General features: G+C 34.3%; 1 protein-coding gene across 2 annotated transcripts in view; it reads left to right on the forward strand.

Annotated features, from left to right (window-relative positions):
• LOC112828530 (protocadherin-11 X-linked) overlaps positions 1-9,909 on the forward strand; it is a 639,354-nt gene extending 629,445 nt beyond the window's left edge. For both annotated transcript variants that reach the window (XM_073880940.1, XM_073880941.1), the window contains one exon: positions 9,551-9,909. In XM_073880940.1, the coding sequence (XP_073737041.1) occupies positions 9,551-9,786 (236 nt within the window). In that variant the 3' untranslated portion in view covers positions 9,787-9,909. The remainder of the gene's footprint in view (positions 1-9,550) is intronic.
• Positions 9,910-11,428: the final 1,519 nt, after the last annotated feature.

Here is an 11,428-nt window from a genome sequence, read left to right on the forward strand (position 1 = left end):
TGTGTATTCTACTGTTGTAGGATGAAGTTCTCTGAATATATCTTTTAAGTCCATCTGGTCCAGTGTGGCATTCAAAGTTCTTGTTTCCTTGTTGATCTGCTTTGATCATCTGTACATTACTGTGAGTGAAGTGTTAAAGTCTCCTACTATTATAATATTATTATCAATGAGTTTCTTTAATTTTGTTAATAATTGATTTGTGTATTTACCATTGTTAGATCTTCTTGTTGGATAGACTCCTTTATTATGATATAGTGTCCTTCTTCATCTCTTATTACAGTCTGGTTTCAAATCTACTTTGTCTGTATAAATATGGCTCCCCCAGCGTTCTTCATGTCCCTTAGCATGATGAATGGTTCTCCACCCCCTCACTTTCAATCTGGAGGCGTCTTTGTGTCTAAAATGTGTCTCTTGTAAGCAGCATATCAATGGGTCTTAGTTTTTTATCCATTCTGATACATTATGTCTTTTGATTGGAGCATTTAGTCCCTTTACATTCAGAGTAATTGTTGTAAGATATTAATTTAGTGCCATTGTATTTCCTGTAAAGTTACTGTTCCTGTATATTGCCTCTGTTCCCTCCTGGTCTTTGCCACTTTTGGTCCCTCTTTCCACACAAAGGGCCCACTTTAATATTTCTTGTAGGGCTAGTTTAGTTTTCAAAAAATCCTTTAGTTTTTGTGATTCCTGGAAACTTTTTATCTCTCTCTCTATTCTGAATGACAGCTTTGCCAGATAAAGTATTCTTGGCTGCATATTTTCTCCATTTAGCACATTGAATATATCATGTCACTCCTTTCTGGCTTGCTGTATTTCTTTGGACAGGTCTGCTGCTAGCCTTATGTGTCTATCCTTGTAGATTAAAGACCTCTTGTCCTGAACTGCTTTCAGAATTTTAAATTTATCTTTGTAAATTGCAAGTTTCACTATACTATTTTGTGGTGTTGGGCTATTTTTGTTGATTGTGAGGAGAGTTCTATGTGCCTCCTGGACTTGAATGCTTGTTTCCTTCTCCAGATTAGGGAAGTTCTTGGCAATAATTTCTTCAAAGAAACTTTCTGCTCCTTGTTCCCACTCTTCTTCTTCTGGTAGTCCTATAATATGGATATTATTTCACTTTATTGAATCACTGTGTTCCATAAGTTTACCTTCCTGATCTAATAGTTTTTTCTCTTTCCCTCTTCTTTTCAGCTTCATTATTTTCCATAATTTTATCTTCTATATCACTGATTTGCTCTTCTGATTCATTCATCCTTGCTTTCATGGTCTCCACTTGGGACTGAATCTTGGTTCTGTCATTTTTAATTTTGGCCTAACTAGATTTTAGTTTTTTTATTTCTATAGTAAGGGATTCCCTAGTGTGTTTTGTGCTGTTTTCAAGCCCAGCTAGTACCTTTATAATCATTGTTTTAAATTCTAGTTCAGACATTTACTTATATCCATACTGATTTAATCCCTGGCTGTGAGTACTACCTCTTGTTCTTTTTTTGGGGGGTAAATTCCTCCATCTCATCAAATGATCCATAAAAGAAAAGAAGAAAGAAAAAGAAAACAACAACAACAATAACAACAACAACAAAACAAAACAAAAAACTAGATCCTGGGGTGTTTTAGTCTGCTTATTAAAAGAAACTAGTTCCCAAAATAAGAAAGAAGGAAGGAAGGAAGAAAAGAAAGAAAGAAAGAAAGAGATTATAAATACAATGAAAGGAAACAACAATAAGATATTTAGAGAAAGTATACATAAAAATAAAAATTAAAAAAGAATAAAAGAAAATAATTAAAAGAATAAGAAAATAACTCAAAAATAATAATAAAAGGCTAAAGAATAAAAATAGAAAGAATTCTATATATGTTTTCCCCTAGAGCTGAAGCTTTGCAGTGCTGTATGGTCAGTAAGCTTAGTACGAGTGAGTTGTTTGTGCTGGTCTTCTGCGGGAGGGGCTTGTTGGGCTGATTCTCAGATGGACTTACCCTGGTGGAAATATGCCTTCAGTGTACAGGGAGGCAGGGCTTGGTGTAAGTGGCTCTGGACTCCACTAAGTGGTGCTGTTTCATTCCCTGAATGCTTCCAGCATTAATGGGTGGGTTGAATATGGCAGTGCCCTGCTCCCTAGCCCTGGAGCTGAAAATTCATGCCCCCCCCCACTCTTCATGAGTCTTCACAGAAGAGCAATCAATCACTGTTGTCTCCCCAGTTTCTGTCAGAACTCTGTTCACCTTGCTTGTGTCTGAACTTTTCTTATCTTAGGCATGTGACTGAGTTTCAAAACTCCAAATTTTAAGGACCCTTGCAACACAGACACATGCTCTTTCTCCCAGAAAGAGTCTAACCAAGCTTCTGTCTTTTGCTGGATCCGTCCCAGGAAAGCAGTTGCACAACTATGTAGCAGTTCACTTTATGGCAATGCAGAACAGAACATTGGCACCTAGACTCGCTGTTCTTAGCCAGCTTCCATGCTCCTGTGACTGGGAACCATGCTGCACCTAGGGGCCACCCTTTCTTCTTGTGACCCAGGGGATCCTCAGATAATGCTGTCTGTCACACCTGGGATTCTGCCCCACTTTACCACCTGAGCACATTTAAGCCAGGCATATCCTCCACTGTAGCAGACTTCTAAAAGTTCCAATTTTGCACTCTGCTGTTTATAATATTTTGTGGTGACCTCCTTAAGCAGATTCCCTCCCCACCACTGTATCTTCAGCTAAATCACAACAGATTTAAGTCTCCACACATCCTACCTACCAAATGTTGGTTGTTTTTCTACTTGTAGACTTGCAACATTTATTTTCTCAGACTTCTGATTGATTTCTCAGATATTCAGAATAATTTGATGACTATCTAGTCATATTCAAAGGATAGGACAACCTTAGGTTCCCCTACTCTTCCATCATCTTTTTTATTTTTTTTTAACTCTTCCATCATCTTAAATCTTCTTCTGCTGGAGAATTTAAAGCAATAACCACAAGGATACTCACTGGGCTTGAGGAAAGAATAGAAGGTATCTGTTAAACACCACAGAGAAAATTGTTTAAAAAGTATCAATCAGAGATGAAGAATGCAATAAACAAGATTGGAAACAGGCTTGATACTATGAACTGCAGGCTGGAAGAATTAAAGAACCAACTTAATCACGTAAAAGACAAAATAATGGAAAATAATGATGCTGAACAAGAGAGAGAAAGAAGAGTTATGGAACATAAGAATAGAATTAGGGATGTCAGTGACTCCATCAAACATAATACAGTTTGTATTATAGAAGTCCCAGAAGAAGAAGAAAGAGAAGAGGGGGCAGAAAATTTACTTGAAGAAGTAATAGCTGAAAACTTTCTTAATTTGGGGAAGAAAACAGACATCCAGATCCAAGAGGAACAGAGAAAACCCATCAAAATCAACAAAAGCAGATCACATGTTAGATCGCATATCAAACATACTGTAATTAAATTTGCAAAATGTAGCAATAAATAAAAAATCTTAAAAACAGCAAGACAAATGAAGTTCTTAACTTACAAAGGAAGACCCTTAAGGCGAACTGGAGATTTCTCAGTGGAAACTTGGAAAGTCAGAAGGGAGTGGCATGACATTTTCAAAGTGTTGAATGGGAAAATTCTGCAGCCAAGAGTACTCTATCTAGCAAGGCTATCATTCAGAATAGAAGGAGAGATAAAGTGTTTCCCTGAGAAAGACTAAAGGAGTTTCATGGTCACTAAGCCATCCCTGTAAGAAATAATAAAGAGGTCTCTTTGAGTGGAACTGAAAGGCCAAAGGTGACAAAGAAAAGGTCAGAGAAAATCACTGGAAACAATGACAAAACAAGTAGTAAAATAGCAATAAATACATATCTATCTATAATTACTGTGAATGTAAATGGACTAAATGATACAATCAAAAGACATAGGGTGTCAGAATGGGAAAAACAAACAAACAAACAGACAAAAACCCACAAGACTCATCTATATGTTGTCTACCAGAGACTAATTTTAGACCTAAAGACACATGCAGAATAAAAGTTGGGGGATGGAGAAGCATTTATCTTGCCAATGGACGTCAAAAGTAAGCCTGAGTAGCAATAATTATATTGAACAAACTTGACTTTAGAACAAAGAGTGTAACAAGAGACAAAGAGGACACTGTATAATCATAAAGGAAAGAATCCAACAAGTAGATATAACAATGTAAAATTTATGCACCAAACATGGGAGCATTAAAATATATATAATAATTAATAACAAACATAAAGGAACTCATTGGTAATAACACAATAATAGTAAGGAACTTCAACACTCCACTCTCATCAATGGATTGATCATATAAACAGAATATAAACAAGGAAGCAATGGCTTTGAATGCCACACTGGGCCAGAATGATTTAACAAATATCTTCAGAATATTCCATCCTAAAACAGCAGAATACACATTCTTTTCATGTGAACATGTGATATTCTCCAGGACAGGGATCACATGTTAGATCGCATATCAGGCTGGAACAAACACAAAAAGACTGAAATCATACCATGCAATATTTCTGAGCCCAGTGTTTTGAAACTAGAATTCAACCACAAGAAAAAATCTGGAAGAACAACAAATATATGGAGTGTAAACAACATGCTATTAAACAATGGGTCAACCAGAAAATAAATGGAAAAATTAAAAAAAAATACATGGAGACAAATGAAAACTAAACACAATGTTCCAAAACCTTTGGTATGCAGCAAAAGTTGTCCTAAGAAGGAATTACAGAGAAATACAAGCCTACCTCAGGAAGCAAGAAAAATCTGTAATAACCAACCTAACCTTACACCTAAAGGAGTTATAAAATGTACAACAAATGAAGCCTAAAGTGACAGAAGGAAGGAAATAATTAAAAATTAGAGCATAAATAAATGACATAGAAACCAAAAAGACAAAACAAAACAATACAGCACATCAATGAAACCAAGAGCTTGTTCTTTGAGAAAAATACTGAAATTGATAAACCTCTATCCAGACATATCAAAAAGAAAAAAATAAAGGACCCAAATAATAAAATCATAAATGAGAATGGAGAAATAACAACCAATACCACAGAAATACAAGTAGTTGTAAGAGAATATTATGAAAAACCATATGCCAACAAATTGGACAACCTAGAAGTAATGGATAAATTCCTAGAAACATAAACTACAAAAACTGAAACAGGAAAAAATATAAGACTTGAACAGACCAGTAGCTAGCAAAGAAATTGAATCAGTAATCAAAAAATCTCCTGAAAAAACAAATGTTCAGGGCCAGATGGCTTCACAAGAGAACTCTACCAAACATTTAAAGAAAAGTTAATACATATTCGTTTCAACTATTCAAAAAAAAAATGGAAAAGGAGAGAAATTTTCCAAATTCATTCTATGAGGCCAGCATTACCCAAAACCAGATAAAGTCCCCCTTAAAAAAAGAACTAGAGGCCATGATCCCTGATGAACATGGATGCAAATATTCTCAACAAAATACTAGCAAACTAAATCCAAACCTACAATGAAAAAATCATTCACATGATCAAGTGAGATTTATTCCTAGGTTGCAAGTTGATTCAATATTCAAACTCAATCAACATGATATACTACATTAATAAAAGAAAGGAGAAGAACCATATGATCATTTCAATAGATGCAGAAAGTAAATTTAGAGGAAATATACCTCAACATAATAAAGGTCATATATGAAAACCCCAAAGCTAATATCATCCTCAATGTGGAAAAACTGAGAGCTTTTCTTCTAAGGTCAGGAAAAAGACAGGGATATCCACTCTTACCAGTGTTAACATAATACTGGAAGTCCTAGCCTCAGCATTCAGACAACACAAGAAATAAAAGTCATCCAGATCAGCAAGGAAAAAATCAAACTTTCAGTATTTGCATATGACACACTGTGTATAGTAAACACCAAAGACTCCACCAAAACCTGTTAGATTGATAAAGGAATTCAGTAAAGTAACAGGATACAAAATCAACATACAGAAATCTGGTGCATTTCTATAAACCAATAATGAAGCATCAGAAAGAGAAATTAAGTAATCAATCCCATTTGCAATTGCACCAAAAACCATAAGATATCTAGGAATAAACCTAACAAAAGAGGTGAAAGATCTGTACTTTGTAAACTATAAAACACTGATGAAAGAAATTGAAGGTGACACAAAGAAATGGAAAAAAAAATCCCATGCTCATGAATTGGAAGAACAAATATTGCTGAAATGTCTTTACTACTCAAAGCAATCTGCATATTTAATGCAATCCCTATCAAAATACCAATAGCATTTTTCACATAGCTAGAACAACCTAACCTAAAATTTGTGTGGAACCACAAAATACCCTGAATACCTAAAGAAACCTTGAAAAAGAAAGAGCAAACCTGGAGGCATTCCAATTTCACATTTTAAGTTATATTCCAATGTTGTAGTAATCAAAACAGTATGGTACTGGCACGAAAATAGACACATAGATCAGTGGAACAGAAGATAAATCTCAGAAATGAACCCACAATTGTAAGGTCAACTAGTCTTTAAAGCAGAAAAGAATATACAAGGGGCAAAAGACAGTCTCTTCAACAAAAGGTGTTGGGAAAACTGGTTAGCTACATGCAAAACAATGAAACTGTACCACTTTTTTTACACCATACACAATAGTAAATGCAAAATGGATGAAAGGACTAAATGTGAGACCTGAAACCGTAAAACTCTAGAGGAGAAAAGAGGCAGTAACCTCTTTGACATCAGCTGTAGCAGCTTCTTTCTAGATATGTCTTTTGAGACAAGGGAAACAAAAGCAAAAATAAACTATTGGGATGTAATCATGATAAAAGGCTTCTGCTCAGTGAAAGAAACAATAAAACTAAAAGACAACCTACAGAATGGGAGAAGACAGTTGCAAATGACATATCTGATAAAGGGTAGGTAACCAGAATATATAAAAACTTAAAACTCAACACCGCAAAATCAGATAATCTAATTAAAAAATTGGCAGAAGACATGAGTATACACTTTTCCTAAGAAGATAAAAAATATGGCTAACAGACACATGAGAAGATGTTAAACATCACTGATCATCAGGAAAACGCAAATCAAAACTACAAGGTGATATCACCTCATACTTGTTAGAGTGGCTAAAGTCAACAATACAAGAAATAACAGGTGTTGGGTGAGGATGTGAAGATTGGGGAATACTCTTGCACCTTTGATGAGAATACAAACTGGTACAGCCACTGTGGAAAACAGTATGGAGCTTCCTCAACAAGTTAAAAATTGAATTATCTCATGATCCAGCAATTGCAATACTAAGTAATTACCCAAAGAATTAAAAAAATACTAATTTAAAGGTGCATATGCATGCCAGTGTTTATAGCAGCATTACCTGCAATAGCCAAATTATGTAAACAGCCCAAATGTCCATGGACTGATGAATGGATAAAGAAGAGGTGGTATATATATGCAATGAAACATTATTCAGCCATTAAACAGAATGAAATCTTGCCTTTTGTAATGACATGGATCAAACTATAGAGTCTTATGCTAAGTGAAATAAGTCAGGCAAAATAAGACAAATACCATATGATTTCACTCATGTGGAATTTAAGAAAAAGAAGCAAAGGTAAAGAAAGAGAGAGACAGGCAAACCAAGAAACAGACTCTTAATTGTAGATTACAAACTGATGGTTACCAGAAGGGAGGTGGGTGAGGTGTGGGTTACATAAGTGATGGGAATTAGAGTGCACTTGTGATGTGCACCAGTTGTTGTATGAAAGTGTTGAAATTAACATTACATTGTATGTTAACTAACTGGAATTTAAATAAAAACTTAAAAAAAATGCCCATAAATCATATCTTCTTTCTGTGAAAATGACTTTGTATCAATATCCTAATCATATATAGGCAAATATTATTGAAACTATGTCCTATTTTGTTGTAAAATTTAAGGCTGCCAGATGAGTTTTTCTGATGACCAGGACTTTAAATTTTGTTTTAATGTATAGTTATGTGTGTTCAAATATGTCCCTGCTTGCTTTTATTATTGAATATCACCCAAAATACATAAAACTCTATCTTCCCAACTACTTCTCAAATATAACTGTGCAAAAAATATAGGGTATTTAAAATGTCAATATGATAGTTTCGATTTTTAAGTGTCCTGTAAATAAAGATAAGTAAGTGATTATCTAACAGAGTAAATTCATCTTTATTGATTCTGTTATTTCATGCTATATTCTTTGGTTTTAAATGTGATGGGATAATGACAGTACCTGGATTCTCTATCCTGTTGAGGATTTGTAGGAAGTTGTATTTCTATTTTTAGTTTTTAGGATTGTTATTTCTTCTTAGAGAATTGACCTTTTTGTCATGATGTAATTTCCTTCATTGTACCTGATAACATTCCTCACTCTAAAGTCAAAGTTTATATTTATATAGCTACTGTACCTTTATTTTGCTAGTCATTCTGTGGTACACTTATTGATATTTCATACCTATTGGCATTTGAAAACTTTACAGAAACCTTATAAAAGAGTTTTAGAAAGTATTATGGTTTAAAGCTAAGTACTTTGGATCTGTAATTTATCATGATTTCAGAAAATGAGGAATACAGAAATCAGTTATCTTTGAGATAATTATAGCTATATTTCATTCTTGAAACTAAAAGTTATGTCTTAGAGTTAAATAAACTATTTTATTCTTAGGTTTATTCTCATGTTAATTAATTATATTTTTAACCAAATGTTTAGCTGTAATGGGCTAGTTCATTATATATTTCTATGACAGGTTTTCTCATTCATTTTACTTTTATGTCCTCTCTTCGTGTTAGCTAGAAACCATATTTCAACTGACTTGTATGTATAGGTCAATAACCTTAGATTCTATTTATAGTCAAACACAATGAAAAATACCTACATTTGAGAAACTAGGTCAAAGTATTCTAATTATAAAAATGAGAACCCATCCAGCCACTCCTGATTATTTATGTTTCCCTAGGAATTATCTCTTGACAAACCAAGTACCAATTGTGAAAATACTGAAAGTCTTTGATGTATTTATATATAATTAGGTATTCCTATAACAATATGATTTGCTTTAAGTAGTTAATAAAAATATTCCTTGGATAGACATTGGGGAGGGTATGTGCTATGGTGAGCGCTGTGAATTGTGTAAGACTGATGAATCACAGACCTGTACCTCTGAAACAATAATACATTATATGTAAAAAAAAAAAAAAGATGGTAGGAAGGGAAAAATGAAGGGGGAGAAATCAGAGGGGGAGACAAACCATGAGAGACTATGGACTCTGAGAAACAAACTAAGGGTTCTAGAGGGGAGGGGTCTGGGAGGGATGGGTTAGCCTGGTGATGTGTATTAAAGAGGGCATGTATTGAATGGAACACTGGGTGTTATATGCAAACAATGAATCATGGAACACTACATACCAAACTAATGATGTAATGTATGGTGATTGACATAACATAACATAATAAAATTTTAAAAAAATTTTCCTTGGAAATATAAATTTTATTATCTGTTTTCCATCCCAACAGCTACAGAAATAACTATTCAACCAACTGTGGAAGAGGCCTCTGACAACTGCACTCAAGAATGTCTCATCTTGGGCCATTCTGATACCTGCTGGATGCCAACTTCTCTGACTCATTCCAGCCCTTCACAGGCAGAAGCCTCTGCTCTATGCCACAGCCCATCCCTGTCAAAGGCCTCTGCTTGCTGCTGTAGCCCTCCAGGAATGCAGACCATTGCTCTCTGCGCAGCCCTCCAGTGACTCAGGCTATTACACTGTACCACAGCACTCTACCGGCACAGTCCTCAGTCCTCCAATACAGCCCACGCCTGGCACAGGCTGCTGCAATCCACCTCAGCCTTCCTTTGCCACAGGCTGCTGCCTTCCATTACAGCCCTACAAAGCCACGAATGGCTTTGCAGCAAGGTTGGGGGCAAGGTGCTGGACCTGATAGACTACTTTCTTTTGATCAGGGAGTGCAAGGTAGTATAAGATCTCAGTTTTACACAATGTCTGAAGGACTTTATCCTAGTGATTAGTCAAGTAAAGCCATTCCCTTGACAACAGTCACTCCAGGCCAACAGGCAAGACCCTCTAGGGATGTTTCCCCATTATGGAAGACCATCCTTTATAAAGCTAAAATGGCTACTTCACATTTTCCAATAGGATGTATATAATAAAGGTTTAAGATCCAATTTCAATGAATAGTTCTAATTGTTAGGTTTGTAAATAGCTACGTAAATAGAAAGAGATACCAGAATAAATTCTAGAGTTAGTCCCTTAGTCAAAAGCTAAAAATAAAATTTATAATTTTCTTAAATCTGAATGTGTATGAAAAAGAAATTGAAAACTTCACACCCCCTTGTACAGAAAGGCTTATCATGACGGATATTAACATGTAGTGTATATTATTTCTGATGCACTGTATTTTTTATTTTTACCATGTGAAATATTATTGACTTTGTTCCATTTTTATTTTTGTGGACTAAGTACACAGCAAGTATAAAAATAGAAAATATCTGATTTTCCAAGAGTACCCTTAGTTTATCTAAACCTTTATTCAGATAACATTAGAAGGTACTAGTATGGTAGAATTTTTGTCCTTTTGTTTGATATTTGTTTATTTGTCTCCAGTGTTTTGTAATTAGTGTTTTTACAAAAATGCATAGTAGGGAGTGTAAATATTTCTTAGTTTTTTTCTCTGTTTTTTATGTTTTCTAGTTCTATTTCAGAAAATATGTACATTTTGGTAAAATGTATATACATTTTTAGTAAAGAACATATATGAACTGTACACATTTATGTCTATAACCTATTTCTCTACTCTTTAGTAGAGTTCGAGACAGTGAAGTGCAATAACTGTGCCTGAAATGGCAACAATTCACTAAAAAGGACCTCTTTTTAAAACTTACTTTTGTAGTTTATGGTAAAATGCATCTAACCTCATTATATTTTCCATTTTAATGGAAATTATCTTACATTATTAATTGGATCATTATCTTCTGGAGTTTGTATATAACAACCTAGATAGTCACAAGGAATGTAGATGCATTTAATGCATGATTCTTTTATAGCTATGACATAAACTGCTATGTTCTTAGAGAATATCAGGAAGATTTAAATTTTAATTTGACAGGGGGACTAGGCTGATACAGAAATATGTTCAGTTAAAAAAATAAACAAATAAATAATAACTGTAGATAAAACTATATACAAAACCTGTAAAACTAAGGGATTTTTTTTTTCATTCTAGCTCAACTTACTGAAGAAAACCACCGATAACAAGATGGAAGTTAGGAAAGAAATTTTCAAGGGATGTAATTATAAATCTACATCAAATGTGTTACAATATAGATTTTTCAGGAGATGTGCAGAGGGAAAAATGAGGTTCATGACTGCTTCT

This window comes from Callorhinus ursinus, unplaced genomic scaffold (genome assembly GCF_003265705.2).
Source record: "Callorhinus ursinus isolate GAN/ISIS: 27379988/994484 unplaced genomic scaffold, GSC_fseal_2.0 scaffold40, whole genome shotgun sequence".
In the NCBI taxonomy this organism is placed as follows: domain Eukaryota; kingdom Metazoa; phylum Chordata; class Mammalia; order Carnivora; family Otariidae; genus Callorhinus; species Callorhinus ursinus.